We start from the raw sequence: 16,115 nt of genomic DNA on the forward strand, positions 1-16,115 counted from the left end.
TATTATTATTTATTTTTTTTTAATTTTGTTTTTTGTTTTTTTTAAAATGTGCATCCCTAATTGTGCCAGTATTGTCAGGCTGGACGGGAGGGCCAATCACGTTATGGTTGCGCGGGAGGTCACATGGGCCGAAGGCCAGTGACACTAACAGAAGGAAACGGCACTGGAACGTTATCGAGAGCAACTGCTCTCTGCACTCAATAACTCCTATTCCTACAAGCACCTACAAAGGCTTGATACCAGAGCGTTAGTTCTCCCTTGGATCTGACATCGTGGTGCATTGAAGGTATAATTATAGTGTCACCGGATATGCAGGTGACAGATTGACTGTCTGGTCATTAAAATTCAAGGGCTCTGTTCCAAAGTTTCCCCAAACCTCGCCTTTTCATTTATTAGGTTGCGATCATACGACTTCAACCAGATGTAAAATAATATACTCACATCAATCTATATAAGTAATATAATTTTTTTCTTCCCCCAAATAGATGCCTACAGATTTAAATTGATTTAATTAAAGTTAAGGGCTTCAAACGTTGTGGCGCCGGGGGCTCAGATATTGCATGCTAGCGCCCTCTCTAGGTGAGATTGAAGTACTACCTAGGAAGTCCTGCTTTTTCAAGCAAAAATATGACGGGTAGCGCTTGGAAGGCTTAATTATTGTCCCTAACCAATCGGAGAGCGTGTTCCCATCGTGCACCCCCCACCCCCCTTGCCCCGTGCTGTAGCAGGTTGCCTGCGGTGGACCGTGGAGGGGTGCAGGGACAGACAAAGGGCAATGCCCCTCCCGGGATGGCCCGGATCACACCGCTGTCATTCCTCCCAACCCCCCCCAAACCTCCCCCACGCCCCCCGCCCCCCAGGGCCGGCCGCTCGTCAGCACCATTTGTCACGTCTGAACGGTGGCTGAGCTTGTCCGCTAACCCAAGCCCCCCCCCCCCCCCCCCCCGTCCGCCGCGTTTAGCCACGACAAGTTGAAACGGGGGACACGGGCGTCACCGCGACCCCCGGCCGCGTAGCTGCGGACCCTCCGCAGAGCACCGCAGCGGAGAGCGCGCTAGCCCCGTTCTGATTCGCCCAAAGCTCGGTCGCGCACGTAGACGCGCGGGCACGCCCACACGGACGCGCACGCGTGCGGATTTCACCGCATCACTTCCTGAGACCCGTTTTACGGGACTTTGAATTCGGGAATCCCAGCCAAGCCGCGCTCGGGGAAAAAACGTTTGATCGGCACGCTCTGTCTGTCACTCCGCTCTCACAAACTCGTGATGATGTCGGTTCTGAGGAGCGGTTAGGAGCGGCAGGCAGGCGCTGCATAGATTAACGGGGGGATATTTAAAAAGACGGAGAGAGAGATGAAAGGAGCGCTGCTGCTCCGGATTGTTTGTTTAATCAAGGTGCGAACACGTTGATTTCATCTTTGTGGTTATTGCTTCAATTAAATGAACAAGCATACCTGTTATGCTGATATCATCCTGCCCTAGTGGAGATAGGAGGAAAGCCAATCAGCATAGAAGCTGGCCATCGGTGATGGTGGCCGTTTTCCCTCAGTGATGGTGACCGTTTGCCCTCAGTGATGGTGACCGTTTGCCCTCAGTGATGGTGACCGTTTGCCCTCAGTGATGGTGACCGTTTGCCCTCAGTGATGGTGACTGTTTGCCCTCAGTGATGGTGACTGTTTGCCCTCAGTGATGGTGGCTATTTGCCCTCAGTGATGGTGACCGTTTGCCCTCAGTGATGGTGACCGTTTGCCCTCAGTGATGGTAGCTGTTGACCTTCAGTGATGGTGAATTTTTGCCCACTTACTCTCTCTCTCTCTCTCGGCACAGTCTAACACTAAGTCAGGTGGGGCAGAACTTCACCTTTGTGCTGACGGACATCGAGAGCAAACAGAGGTTTGGGTTCTGTCGTCTGTCTTCAGGAGCCCGCAGCTGCTTCTGCATCCTAAGGTGAGAGCAGTGAGTACCTGTGTGTGTGTGTGTGCGTGCGTGTGCGTGCGTGCATGCGCGTGTGCTTGTGCGTGTCTGTGAGCGTGTCTGCATGTGTGTGTGTGTTTCTTGGAATGTCAGTTTACGAGAGTTTCCATGTTGTGTGTATGCATGTATGAAAATGTGTGCCTGTGTGTTTAAGTTTGAGTGTGTTTGTGCGAAATCCTGTGTTAAGGTGAGAGAGTTAGACATAGAGATGTATTCGCATGAAAGTGTGTGAATGTGTGCATATGAAAGTGCAAGAGTGTATCTGAGTGTCTTGGAGTCTTCTTATCGTATGTGGACATCTTGGTTTTTCCAGTGTGTCAGATTTTATTTATTCAGTTTAGTTTCATGTCACAAGCTGAGTGTCACAGGGTCAAACAGCATGTTCACACACCCTGCTCTCCCCACTGTTTCCACAAAACATCCCCCCTGGCATATATTATACTGCTTTCTGTGCCAAAGTCTATCGGCATCCTATGTGAGTTTCACATACTTCACAACCTGTAATTTGCCTCACTAAAACCACTCTTTGCTAAAGCTCCATAAACAACCTACAATGTGTCAACTTTGTTTTTAAACATTGTTTGAACATTATTTTAATTCATTCATGGATCTCTGGATATGGATGTAAACAGTCTGCACTCATATTGTATCAGTTCAATTCTAATTTGCTGGATTACAGAGCCAAAACAAATATTGTGTCATCGACCACTGTCCAAATACTTAAACACACTTTATATATTATTTTAAAATAAATGTGGTAATGCAATATCTCCTTGTGTTCGAATGAGCCTTTTGACGATGCAACCAAAATGGGTCAGAAAGCGCATTATGTAAAGATGGCCCACTTGAAATTAATGTGTGCTGTTTAGCCAACCGCTCATCAGCTTTGTTGAGAAAAGGCCAATTATCCAATCACAGCGACCCAGAGTCAATCACTCCACCCCCCCCAACCCCTCCTTTCTCTGCCCATGATGCCATGATGCTCTTCTGGGTATCTGTCCCTGAGAACACAGGAGAACACAGGCTCCTCCCCGGGTTCACGCATCATTTGGGGGTTTAATCTCCCAAAATGTCTCATCAGTCGAAGAGCGCGCGTTCCTCCGCGCTGCCGGAGAAACAAGAGGCCGACAAAAAACAGCCTCTCCTTTGATGGGACCGACCCGAGACGCTGTGCGTGGGGGGTAGGGGGTGGGGGGGACGTGGCGCGTACCTGCGCATTCGGCATGCACGTCTGAAAGCGGCTGGCGTAACAAAGAGAGAGGAGCGGCGTACGGGGGGGGGGGGGGGTCCCCGCAATCTTTAATTACTGGTGCGAGAAGAAAGGAAGTGTGCGGCGTGGCGTCTGAAAGGGCGCGCGGCGGGGAGGTGGGGGGTGGGGGGGGTGGTGGGGGGGGCGGTAAACACGCCGCGCTCGCAGCCGACGGGCCGCGGAGCCGGCGCATCAAAGGCGAGCCGCTCTGGCGAAGGCCCCGCTGTCAGGAGGTGAATTATTCATCGTAATGCGCTGCTTCCAAGCTGCTTCAGGCGTCGGGGACGGAACACGCGTTAAAACAAACGCCCTCAGATCGCCGCCCGCTCGCTCGCCGCTCTCGCGACCCCCGGTGACGACGCGGCGGCTGGGGGCGGGACTCACGCGTCGTCTGCGCGGACAAAGCCGGTAGGGGGGGAAAGTGCTCCGGGGGTTGGACGCGAGATGGCTATGGCCCGGCTGGGCTCCCGGATACCTGTCAGGTGACCCGGCGGCGTTGCGTCGGGCGAAAGGCCCGGCGGTTTTTGTCAGCTTCGTCGCAGGCGGGGCTAAAGCGGCTACGTTGACCCTCGGGCATCACTGTTTGGCCCCTGCGCTGGCGTAGCATGGTTAGCCGAGCGCTTCCGTATTCGTTGCTCCCCTACATTGATTGTTGTGGTTTATAAGTGTCGCAGAAGGTTTCGGCGGTAGCGTAGCATGACGGCCCCGGCGTGCAGCGGCTTCAGCTGGGCGGCGGCAGGTTTCCGGGCGAGGCCCGGGAGAGGCCGCGATCCACAGCCCCCTGGAAAGCCTCCGCCTCCGCGCTTTGAAACCCGATCGCGCCGCGCCGCCGCGTTTTGTCTGAGCGACTCGCGTCCGTCTGCGTTCCCCCTGTCATCGAGCGGCCTTTCCTCTTCTTCCCCTCCTCCTCTCCTGAACCTGCCCCCCCCACCCCACCCCCCCGCGGGCGGTACGTGCGGCGGGCTCGGTGAGCGCTCGGCTGAGTCTCTCGGCTCTTTTGGGTGAAACCGGGGGGGCCCCGGGGGCGGGGCCCGGAATCCGGCTCAAAGAAAAATGAGCGAGATCAAGGAAAAAATACGGCCGAACAATAATCTGAAATCCTTTTTCCTAGTTTCTATCCCCCCTTCCCCCGCCCCTCCCTCTCTCTCTCTCTCTTTCTTTTCCTTTTCCCCGTGCACGCACTCGCTCTCTTTCTCTCAGTTGGTCTATAGTGAAGTTTCCAGCTGGCTGAGATCCCGTCTCGCTTATTTTCAGACGTGTGATCTGCGGAGAAATCACAAGCGACTCTTTTAGCTGCTGCATCATGTAAACAGTGGGCTGCGGTTGACTGCAGTTAGAGGCGTTTCCCGCATTATGAAGTAATTAATTTCACCTGCAATTATGGACAGGGCTCGCCGAGGGTGGTTATTGTGCTTGACAGTAATTGTGGCGTAACGCGCGGTAAATAAACAAGTGGAGGTGACTGCCGGTTGTGCTGGGGTCCTGGAAGCACAGGGAGAGAGGACCCTGTCGGTTCAAAATCAGAACCGGTCTCGGTGGTAAAGTCTTTACCCGGTACCTGACGATAACGTGTTTGCCTGTTGCCGGAACGAAGGAAATGAAATCCTGATATTCTTTCGGTGAAAGGCCGTGCCAAACAGTGTGCGAGGGAGACTCGCTGTCCCGGTGTAATCCGGCAAAGCCGGGGTTCTCTCTTAAAGCCCGCTAATTGGGTCGGGAGGGTTTTGACCAGGTGTGATATGCATTTGACAGCGCCATTAAGTGATCAGTGATTTATTCTCCCAAGAGCTGGGGGTCAGAGCTTTTGTCTTTAGGTGTCCAATCATGTGCCTGATTTTGCTTGTGGGAGTCTGACATGGGACAGCCTGACATGTGCAAGGTGAAGTATTACTCTTTCCTTTTCCTTTCTTTTCTTTTCCTCTCTCTCTCTCTTTCTTTCTCTCTCTCTCTCTCTCGCTCTGTCTCTCACTCCCATTCCGCCATCTATCATGCTCTCTCCCCCTCTCCATTTCCAAGGTGAGATTCCACTTTAATTGAGAAGAAACATGTGGAGAGATCAGAAATATCTCAAGGGATTAAAGCGAAGTTCTGAATTTGTACTACTCTGGGCTTGTGTTTGGAGCAAGGGGTCTGCTGGGAATGAATGTAGTTAGCGTGCCCTTTGACCCCGAGAGCTGTTGACATGGAAGGCAGCCAAAAAGGGTCCACAGAGCGCCTTTGTTAATCTCATTCATGGCTCCCTACAAACTTCGGGCGGTGGAAGTTGCCAGCTCAAATGTGTGGAATGCGGAGGCCTTTTTCCCATGCTTTGGAAAGAGAGGTGGGCCCTCAACCAGCAAGACTCCTTTAGCAGGGCTTCTTCGGCTCAGCTCAATCCGCACTGACAGTTTCCTGGCTTAGGCTTGCCAACTGGCAGGGCAGCGGAGCGCGGGGGACAAGCCGGGCCCCGCTTCGGTCCGGGGCGGGCCGCCGTCCGCGGGGCAGCGGCCGAAAAACGCATAACCCACCCACCCACGCCTCTGGCCCGGCCCGGCCCTCCGGACTCCCCGGGGAACCCTTTGGAGAGTATGAGCGAGGCCCCCCCCCCCCCCAGCAACCCTGGGGTCCCCCTCCTCCTCTAGGAGAAAGAGGGGGCGGCGGGCCGGATCGTAACGCCGAAAAATTTAGTGTTCTTTCCAAGTGCTCTTGACACTAACGGAGCCAGGGCTGATTTTACAGTCGCCCCCCCGCTGCAGCGCCGCACCGCGCCCGCGCCCCTTCCGCAGACGGGGGTCTCCGCTTCCTGCACGCCTGCCAGCGCTCGCAGGTTTTACTGCCGCGGTCACGGCGTCTAACGGCGCCGGTCTCTCAGAACCCGTCCGGGACCGGAATGCGTCGGGAGCGTTTCGGTTGCTATCGCACGCCGGTTCCTTCCAGCGGTCGCCATCACGCTTATTGGAGCTGAGCGTTATCACGGCCGACTTCACTACTTAGGCTGACGTGCCGTAATGCTCTTGCCCTGCCAAGACAGAATGAGGGAGAAAGAGAGAGAGAAAGAGAGAGAGAGGGAGGAGGGAGGAGGGAAGAGGAGGGGGGTAAAGGTGAATTGTCTTAGGCCGTTGTCCTCAGACAATCTCGGCAGGTGTCTTTGGAGAACCCGTGGGGGTGGGGCTGTCCTGGGTTCCTCTCTTTCCTGCAGCTGTGGGGATTAGAGCAGGGGCAGGGGCCTCTGGAGGCTTTGTGTCCCCCCCACCCCCCCCCTCAACCCCACCCCCCCATCCCACGCCCACCTCACCTCCCCCCCTCCTCCTCCTCCTCCACGATGGCCACTGAGTCATTAGAGCGCTGGCCTCTCCAGCGCGGGGCATTGCCCGCTCACGCGTACATGCTCCGATTGGGGAGGAATCAATGGAGATTAGATTAGTTCCCCCCTCAATCTGCAATAATGGCAACCCGCTGGAGGCTAAGTGGAAGTGTACGGGGTTGGGCGCGGGGAGGAAGCGCCGGGCGCGGCTCTGTTTGATTTCCATTTAAAGCGAATGATTTGTGATTACACCCTCGGCTGAGCGCTTCCCCGCGCTGTTCGCACGGCCGCGCGGAGGAGCGTCGCCGCCGCCGCTCGCCGGAGCTCTCCGCCCTCGTCCCGCGCCCACGCCCGCGCCGACATCTCAACCGTCCCTCACCTGGGGCGTTAAAACTACACTGTGTTAAAACTACACTATGTCGTCAACTATGAGTTTGTCCTCCAAGCAAGTGTATTTTTATTTTGTATATGTGTGTACACATGCTAGCCATTGCTATTACAGTGAAAAGAAAGCCTGGTATTTCACCATGAGAAACACACTTGCTGAAATCCAGGAAATCTAGCCATTGTTGAGATCTGCTAGTTAGATTATTGGTTTATTTATGAATTTGGTGTCTAAAGCTAATTTTGGTAAAGAGATTTTTGAGATTTTTGTAGAAGCTGGCATTAAGCTACCCCCCCCCCCCCCCCTTTCTGTTGTCCTGTTTAGACATTCAATTCTGTTGTGCAACGGCCATGAGGAAGTACCTGCAGCCCTCCACAAAGGAGCCATTTTGGATCTGCAGCCTTCCCCTTGTGGGCTTCCTGGCAGGGCAGGGTGGGCACGACGCTGTTCTTGACGCGATTGCCCCCCCCCCCCCCACACCCTCCCCCAGCGGTGCTTCTTTGGGCTAGCGCCTCTCCCGCGCTTTCTGTCTTCCGACGGGTCCGGTCGGGGGGCAGCACCGCTAGCCAAATCTGCTCCCAGTTAGCGCTCTGGCCTCCTGGCAGCGCGCGGCAGCTCCCTGATTTACCTGCGGTCCTTCCCGCTAACGCTTTCCATCTGGGGCAACAATGGCCCATAAAGACAGTCACAAAACAGGACGTGACTTACGGGTGCTGCAGAGACCCTGTCCCGCCCGCATCCGGCGTGAGGCACGGAACTGAAGAAGCTCTCCTTTGGTGTCGGAGCAGGGCGAGGGGATGTCAGGATCTTCTAAAGTGCGTTATTTACCGACACCCCTTCCCAGGGACAGTTACATAGCTAACATATTTTTCATATTATGCATTTTCCATGACAGGATATTTACGGAAGTCATTGCTCGCCGTGGGTGCCATGGCAATGCCCCACCCGGGAATCAAACCTGCAACCACTTGAGTTGGAAATCCTTGACTGACAGTGGAAGGACGTCCCCAGGCTGAGGCCCCTCACCACATGAGAGCTTGTCAATGGAGATAAATGGAACAGGAGAACAAAGGGCGGCAGTCATGTCCTCCTGTTTTTTTATTAGCGTTCGATGAGGCGCAGAGAAAAGCCGCAAACAATAGCATGCGGCTGTTGCAAGAACCCACTTGGGTTTCCATTATTTATTCCCAAAACCCATTCAGTCTTTTTTTCCAGCTTTATTTGGCCCCTTAATTATTGCGCGTGAGCTGTTTACGTAAAGACTTTAAGTTTCGGAATGGAAAAAAAAAAAAAAGATTGCTTATTTTGGTAATATGTAATGCGAAGGTATTCATATTCTACGGTTTTAAGGGGGGGGGGGGTGTGTGGCACTGCACTGCACCCCCTCAAACCCCTCCACTTCTGTTCTGTAAATCATTTGTTTCCTTTTTTGCTTCTGTGGGGAAGCTGCCTTTGAATCGGCCTGCTTCCGTGCCGAGCCTTCCGGCCGCTGCCCCCCCCCCCCAGACTGAGAGCAGGTAGCAGGAGTAAGTCATGGATCCTGACATTTATGCCCCTGCGCATTTACCGCTTAATGAGTCAGTCTTGAAAGCGCCCGCCGGAGTTCAGCCGCCTCGTCCTGCCGGAAGGGCCCTTCCGAGCCGTAATTGGGCTAGCGGATAGCGGCTAGCGGCTAGCAGCCCTGGCCCACGCTGGAATCAACGCCAGGGCTTCGTCTGCCTTCGAGCCCCGGAGCTGGAGCCGGCGAGCGGGTGGGCCGCGTGCGGTCCGCGCCGCGGAGACGGCAGCGCTGGTCCGGCGCGACGCGGACGCGGACGCGTTTTTAATGAGGAAACCCCGAGGTTCCGCGTTCGCCGGCTTTCGTTTTTCGCCGCGGTGCGCTACGTTCGCGCGGCGGCTAACGCGGCGTCCGCCCGGGATCGCGACCTCGGAAGCGAACCGAACGAACGCCGGCGGAAACGTGAAGCCGAGGTCCGTCCCTCTCCGCCGCCCTGCCCCCGCGTCCCGGGCCTAACTCCGCGCGCCCGATTTAATCACTTCCCCTCCGAAGGGCTTTTGGAGGGGCGTCGGAAAGGGTGGAGCGGGGCATCTGGAAGCACTAGCGCCCCAGCCTGCAGAAGAGTCCTTCATTTCCTAGCAATTAGGAGTCTTGTTGACGCATTTATGTGCTGCTTGTTGCTTCTCGTTCATTCCTACCTTCCAACCGCAGCAAGGGATCGTCAGTTCGCACGTAATGAGGTGTGCTTCCCGCTCAGAAGCCCTTGCTGGTTTCCAAACACAAGGAGTGATATTATCACCGTGGCTCACTCGGTGTCTCTTTCTCCACTGGAAACCTAGTGACAGAATTGTATGTATTGTATGCATCTGTGTATGTATTTCTGAGTCATTGTGCAGAAGAAAATACTGTCTTAGAGTTCAGAGTCATGACAGAGGCACGCACACTTCGGCTGCCTCACCTTGATGCAGCCTCACCCCAATAAGCAGCAACAGTGCGATAGGTGTCCTTATGGGGCCTTACTACTGCTTCATTTTAATGTAAAACCAATATGCCAGTTGGAGTCATCACTGGATCAGACATTTTCTGTCAACCTTGGCTATACAGTTGTTGTGTATTGATCCATGTCAACAGAGCCACGAGGAAGAGGTGTGTTTTTTTTCTTTTTACAGCGCTTTTGTGCGCTTTTGTGTTCACAGCAAAGAGTGACCACAAATGACACGCTCACTTTACAAATATCCCCTGCTTCACCCGGCTTTCTTCAGCACAAAAGCTTGAATGCGGGTTGTAAAATGGGGTGGAGGATAACTGCAGGCCAATGAAAGGCGAGCATTCAGGCTGTTAGCACCTGGAGGAAGCGTCCCTGTGCAACTCCAGCTGCGTTCTCAGTATTGGAGGCGATCTGTAAGTTGAGTTATGGGAGTTCTGTGGGGCAACAAAAAAAAAAAAAAAAGAAAGAAAAGAAAACATATAAAATATAAAATAGATTTTTTTTTCTCCTCAAAAGTTCACTCTGTGATAGGTGTGCAAGAATATGGGCCAGTGTGTGGATCTTTGGTAATTGTTTTGATTGACCGGCCCTGGCAAATGGCCCTGGCTCAGATGGAGTTAGTGCCAGACTGTGTTGCAGGGTGAAAAGATGTGGTTTTATACAGAGCATTTTAAGGCTGCAGCATCAGTTCCCGGATGGTGCACTGATGTCTGGTACTAAACCTGAATTGCTTTCAAATGAATAAATTAACAGGGACGTTCGTAACTATTTAAGGCAGCCTATAAGAGCCTATGTCCTTTACTTAGCTGGGTGACTAAGAGTTGTGTGTGATGTAAAGGGAAAAGTATAAGGCTAAGAGTACTTATGGCCTGGGTTTGGGTAACAGAACCACCGGCTTAGGAGTTAGTTACCTTAGTTAGTCTTTCTTACCCCCTTGGGGAAATTTGTTCTGCAGCATAGTATACAATAAACAACAATACATAAATACCAATGACAACAGATAAACATTTTTAAAAAACGCATTAGTTGTCATGGAACATTCCAGGCCCGGACCTTCTCAGCTGCCCTGTGACTCCTGACAGACCTGTGACATTTGAACACAGTGTGGTGATCAGGACAGGCCGGCTGCTTGCATCTTAATGGACACAGACTGGTGGCTATAGCCTGGACTATTATATAGTAGGACTGTATTAGCATAGGAGAGCTAGCTGCTGTCGTCAGCCCCGGGTTTCCTGCGATGTCGCTCGGACTTGGCTCTTGCTGACGAGCGGCTGGGTGTTTTTGGACGGAAGGGGAGTGGGGCGCAGCTGCCTGGACCGTGGCCTGCGTCGTGGTCACATCTGCCGCGGCCGCAGAGCTTTATTGAAACCGAGGAGCGGCTACGCTAAGGAAACGCGCACTGATTCACCGCCCGCTTCCCCCGCGGTTGCGGTCGCGGTCGCACATCGGTCACTTTACTCGCAGCCCGCCCTGCAAGTATTCCTTCACGGCGAGGATACGTTTTCCGGATTTTTCTTTCCTGTCGAAGCTCAAATATAAACAAGGCGGCTCTTTGTATTTGGAAAAACGCCCTTGCCAGCTGAACCGGTCTCTGCAGTGCACACTTCTTGGAAGCGGTTAGTCGAGGCAGCCCCAGCGTAAGGGATGGTCGGTGATGTAATGTCTGCCTGAGTTTGCTGAGTTTGTTTCTACCCTGTGTAGAAACTATGTGGGTGACAGAGGGGTGGTGCAGCGCGGTGTCTGTACCTGGGGTTGGGCGTGTCCTCACCCGCGTCCGCTCGCTCCCACCCTGCGCTCCGGACGAGAGACCTACGCTGCGCTCCCAGAACCCAGGAACGGGGCGTTGCCGCCAGCTTGTAAAACTCCGTCTGTGGCCCCGCCGTGCCTCGGGTTGGAGCTTTACTGGGGCCACTTTCCCCACTGCGACCAACACCAAGCGGTGTGGGACTTTCACACTAAATAAACTTATATGTTTATACAGGTCGGGTCGGAGCGGAGGAGCCGCTGGGCCGTGTCACGGCGCTGGAGAAGCGGCCCCCGGGGTTTACTGCCCATGTAGCCGTAAAGTTGTCACTCCCAGCGGCCGGGGGAGACATCTTAGAGAGAGAGAGAGAGAGAGGGCGTAAGGGGATCCAGGTTCCAAAGTCCAAATGTAACCAAATGAAATTCAGTGGATGCTATGCACCCCCCTCCCCCCCCCCCCCCCCCCCGTCCTCTTTTTTTTGTTTTTACGGCCGTCTGTAACCGGCCAACCCCCCCCCCCCCCCCCCATCGAGAGCAGGAGCTAAACCTTTGAACCCGCCGTGTCTTCTGGGACCGCCATCCGCCCGCCCCCCCCACCCCGCCCGTCGGCATGCCGGGCCGGGCCGGGCGCAGCCGGCGCGCTCTCTGCGTTCGGCCACTTAGCCGGCGAGCGCTTCCCTTACTTTGTTTAACCTCTGACCCCCGAAAACAAGAGTCGCTCCCGAGTTCTGAGGAGCTCCGGGAGGAAGGGGAAGTGTGGGGTTACAAATTAAATACGTGCGTGTCATAAGCCATAAATCCACGTTCGCGCTACCGGCCGCGCCGCCGGGAGGACATGTGCTACTGAGCGTCTGCTTATAAAGTTTTAGAGCCCGGCCCCCGTCGCCGGCTTTGAAACGGGGATCTGGACGATAGCCTGACTCCGGGGGGGTGGGGGGGGGGGAGGCGCTATGCGTCCCAGGTGTCGGGGTGAGCGGACTCGGCTGTGTGGACACGCGGAGCTGTCCGTCTGGCAGGCCCCTCCCCTCCCCTCCCGTGCCCCTGCCCCTGTCCTTCCTGCCCCTCTTGGGCCTTCAGGACCCACTCCTGCCCCTGTCCTGCCCCACTTCTGCCCCTCAGCTTGTGGAAGGGAAGCCATCTTCCATTGCGGCTTAGGAGCAATCACCCTAAGGGTTAAAGACCGCTGCACATAACAATGTCGGTAAATAAATAACAGGCTCATTTTTTCATTGGAAGATTTCGAGTTTGGTCTGTTATACAGAAAGCCCATATTTTTTGCCATCTTTTTTTTTTTTTTTTAAGATATCTGGAAATGTTTAGAAGGCTCTTGGCAATTTTGGCCCAACAGGATGACAAAGCACCAAGGTCATCTTTGAAGAACGCACTTTTTTTTCTTCCTTTTGTTATTTACATTTAAAACAGTTTTTTTTTTAAAGATAAAGATACACACGTGCCGCTGTTCACCAAATGAAAAAAAAAAAAACTCTTAAGTGTCTGGACAAATGATAAACAGATGTTTCAGTTCAAATAAGTCCATTAGTTTTCAATAGCACTTTACCTCTGGTCTCTGCAATGGTCCTTTTATATTTTCCCCATTAAATATTGCAAAACAGATGTGTTTTTCCAAATTGACCAAAAGCTGATATCTGGACAAGGGGGGGAAGGAGCTCCAGAGGTTGCGTATACACATTTAATAATAATTATATATTTTTTTGCGATATGAGGCGTCTGGCTGTAGGATTTGTTTCCAAAAACTGCTGCATTGTTATATATAGGAGCTGCTGCAGAAACCGCCAGAATTGCGTGATGGAGCCTGCTGCTTGTGAGCCTGACCAATGGCATCCCCCTGCGTCCGAGGACACGCCTCTTTCGGACGGAAGCGCGGGGCGAACACCACGACATTCCTGTTTTTATTTGCGCTGCTGCGCCGAGTTGCTGTTTGACGGAACACGATTCTTTTCCTCACTCTCAGCTCTTCTGCAATTCTGTGCTAATCATCTAAGCAGACTAAAAATAATCATATTGCATGTTTTGCTTTGTTAACGTTTTTGCTAAAGCAAAGATGATCTTGGTGCTATTGTTTACTTATATGTATGAAGGTAGGAGTCACACAGGGTGGTTCCTCGTAAATTTCAAAGCTGCACGCTTGCGTAAAACAAGTAACTGTTTCCACATTTAGTGCGGCCATTTAATCTGCAAGCCTGGCGCACAGAAACAAGGTATATCACCGGCTTTCTTTATGAGTTAGAGGGGAGGATTTAATACTTTATTTATCACATTCCCAGAGCATGTTCAATGTAGCTGTTTTCAAGGGCAAGTTAACCCCCAGAAGTGCCCGCATTACTTTGCCAACTGACTTTTATATCAGCTGTCTTTTCTGAAAGCACATTTGGTTACGACTCTATTAGAGTTTTTCAGTGGGTCAAGGTAACTTGACCAGGTCCGAAAGGGGGAGAAAAAAGGCTGTTTTAAAAAACTTTTCTGGGTTTGGGTGGGGTGAAGCCTTTAACTTGGATGCATGCTTTTTTAATCCATTGGGGACTGCAGATAAAACTACCCTAGCTCTACGTTCAGTCTTTTCTGTCATCAAGTGGCTGACAGTAGACAGCCTAGAATGCTTCTGGACAGATTATCTTGGATTCCGTGGTGAACTTGACCAAAACAATGTGTTACAAGAGCAAGAAATTCTCAGTCTGGACATTTTTGTAACACGTCTGTTTATATTAGGTAATTTTGGGTGCATGTTCTGGGTGTGATTTCACCTAGGGCTGTGTAATTTTGTGCTCTTATATAGAATTTATAATTCACAATAAGGATGTTTTAAAATGTATTTAATTTCTTGTGGGATGCCAGTGGATGATCAATATTTGCTACTGAATATGAGGTAGTCCCACTCAATGGAAAGTAGCTTGGTCAGACCACAGGATATGGGTGATATCATAAATATCCCAGAATCCCCTTGGGCCCAGTAACAGTAGTGCAGCTCCTGTGCTGTCTCAGCTGAGTGAATGGGTTGGAGTCAACCTTTCAATACCTTCCTCCAGTCTAGCAACGCTTCTGATGTTGGCGAGGGGGGGCTAGGCTTTAAATGAGATCGTTCAGAGTACCGAAAAGCCTTATAGAATGCACAGGCTGCCGTGAGCCTTTAATGATGCCAATATAGACCCTTTCGCCCCCGATCGTCTCTCACAGGCAGAAAAAGTGGTGTTGAGGAACAGGTGTTTCTCAAGTTTCTCCACCGTGGGTTTAGGTCTGCGTAAACAAACCTCCTCCTGGAACCTGTCTCCTCTGACTCAGCAAAGTGTGTTTCCAGCCCCCCTTGGAGTTCTGTGTGTGTGCGTATGTGTGTGTGTGTGTGTGTGCGCGTGTGTGTACGCCTGTGTGTGTGTTTGTGTGTCTGTGATGTCTGTCTGCTCCGTGTTGAGTTCTTGAGTTCGCTGTGCCTGTTTCATGTCTCTATGCCGTTTGTGTCTGTGGTTGTGTCTGCCTTTGTTGCATTCTGTGTGAAATCCATGCATTCAGTTTGTACTGCTTGCGGGCTCTGTGGATCATTTCTGTGATATCTAGCTTGTATTTGTCTTATGCATTTTGTCTCTGATCATTGTGTGTTCACAACACAATCTACACCTGTATTAAACTAGTAAACTCATAAGTCTGACTAATTTAAGAAGTATGCATGCCATGGTTTATGAACCAGATAGGAGACATCTTGAGATTGTATTAATGTCTAACTTAACATATAGATTTGAAACCTCATATCCATATAATATGGAGAAAAAAAACAACAAAAACATTTTTTTTATGTTGCAGGGAACAATTGAAAATATGACCAATCATAAATGACACTGCTTTGCATTTCCTGTGTCCTCTGTCTTGTCTATTCTACAATGAAGTTCCTGTTTGCTCCATTGCGCATCTTTTGTGTTCTACAGGAAATTTCCTGTGTGTTCTACATAACTCGCATTTTCAGCACTCACTGAATTCTACAGTGCATTTCAGTGCGATGTGTTCTAGAGGGTCTTTCCTGTGTGTATTGTACACTGTATTTCCTGTGTTACCTCCGTGTGTGTCCCTGGTAAGTTGTGTGTCCTTTTGAGCCCCCGGCCGCTGAAAGACATCGTGCAGGTGGGGTGTGGCTGTCGGCGCGCCCCCCTCCCACCCCCCACACCCCCCCCACTCTGTCTAGCGGAAGCGCTGTCAGTGCCGTGACAGGATCACAAGGGCAAACGGCCCTATTGGGACGTGGGGGGGCGGGGGTGGGGGGGCGCTCTTTGAAGAGAGCTACAGGCCGGCTCCGGTTTCACCGCACAGGGCGGCGGCGTGGCCCCGGCCGTAGAGCGCCGCCGCGGGAGAGGGGCTTCAGCCGTCTCCAGAGAGAGGCGCTCAGCGCTAGGCCCCCCAAATCCACCCTTCAACAGAAGCAAAACGGCAAGGAGCTTTACCACGGCAGCTCTCTCCTTTACCTTCGGTTTATGTCTCCGCTCATTCCCGGAAATCACGCAGGTTTTTTAGCCTCGGGTGCGAAAGTCGTCCTTTATCGCTCGCGTCAGATCCGATTGCAGACGCGGCGCGCGCTTGCTGGAGAGCGGCGTCGGAGACGGGCGTCCGCTCGGAGTAGTTCGCTCAAAGGTTTGCCGCCTGTTTGATTCGACGCCGCGCAGGGCTGCCTTTCTGAGATCCGAGGAACGCGTCCCTGAGGTGAACGTGCACATCAGACCCTAATCCCCGCGTGCCTAATGGCGTGTCTGTGTAGCCATCTTAACTCAAAACCCCTTGCCATGGGAACTCGGGAGTCTTGAAAGAGGGAACGCGTAATTCTATTGTCTGGATTATTTACCGGGCCTCGCCTGCATCCCGACCGCGAGCTCCCTTCTTCTTTTCTTCTTTTTTTTGTTTCACTGACTCTTGCGGTAAATATTAGCCGGATGGAGGTGAGAGAGTGGGATTAGCGTGTAATCCTCCTGGATTGTTTGCATCCTCCCGCCGCCGCGGGTTC

The 16,115-nt window shown here is 52.5% G+C and overlaps 1 protein-coding gene across 6 annotated transcripts in view; it reads left to right on the plus strand.

Moving 5' to 3' along the window:
• The window catches only part of LOC135265082 (DENN domain-containing protein 1A-like), a 140,423-nt gene that overhangs the window by 55,983 nt on the left and 68,325 nt on the right, over window positions 1-16,115 (plus strand). For all 6 annotated transcript variants that reach the window (XR_010332844.1, XM_064354324.1, XM_064354327.1 and 3 more), the window contains exon 5: window positions 1,827-1,946. Coding sequence is in view for 5 of the 6 variants with exons in the window: in XM_064354324.1 (XP_064210394.1) it covers window positions 1,827-1,946 (120 nt within the window). In the remaining variant the exon portion in view is untranslated. The remainder of the gene's footprint in view (window positions 1-1,826; window positions 1,947-16,115) is intronic.

The sequence above is a fragment of the Anguilla rostrata genome, chromosome 10, assembly GCF_018555375.3.
Source record: "Anguilla rostrata isolate EN2019 chromosome 10, ASM1855537v3, whole genome shotgun sequence".
Taxonomy (NCBI): Eukaryota; Metazoa; Chordata; class Actinopteri; order Anguilliformes; family Anguillidae; genus Anguilla; species Anguilla rostrata.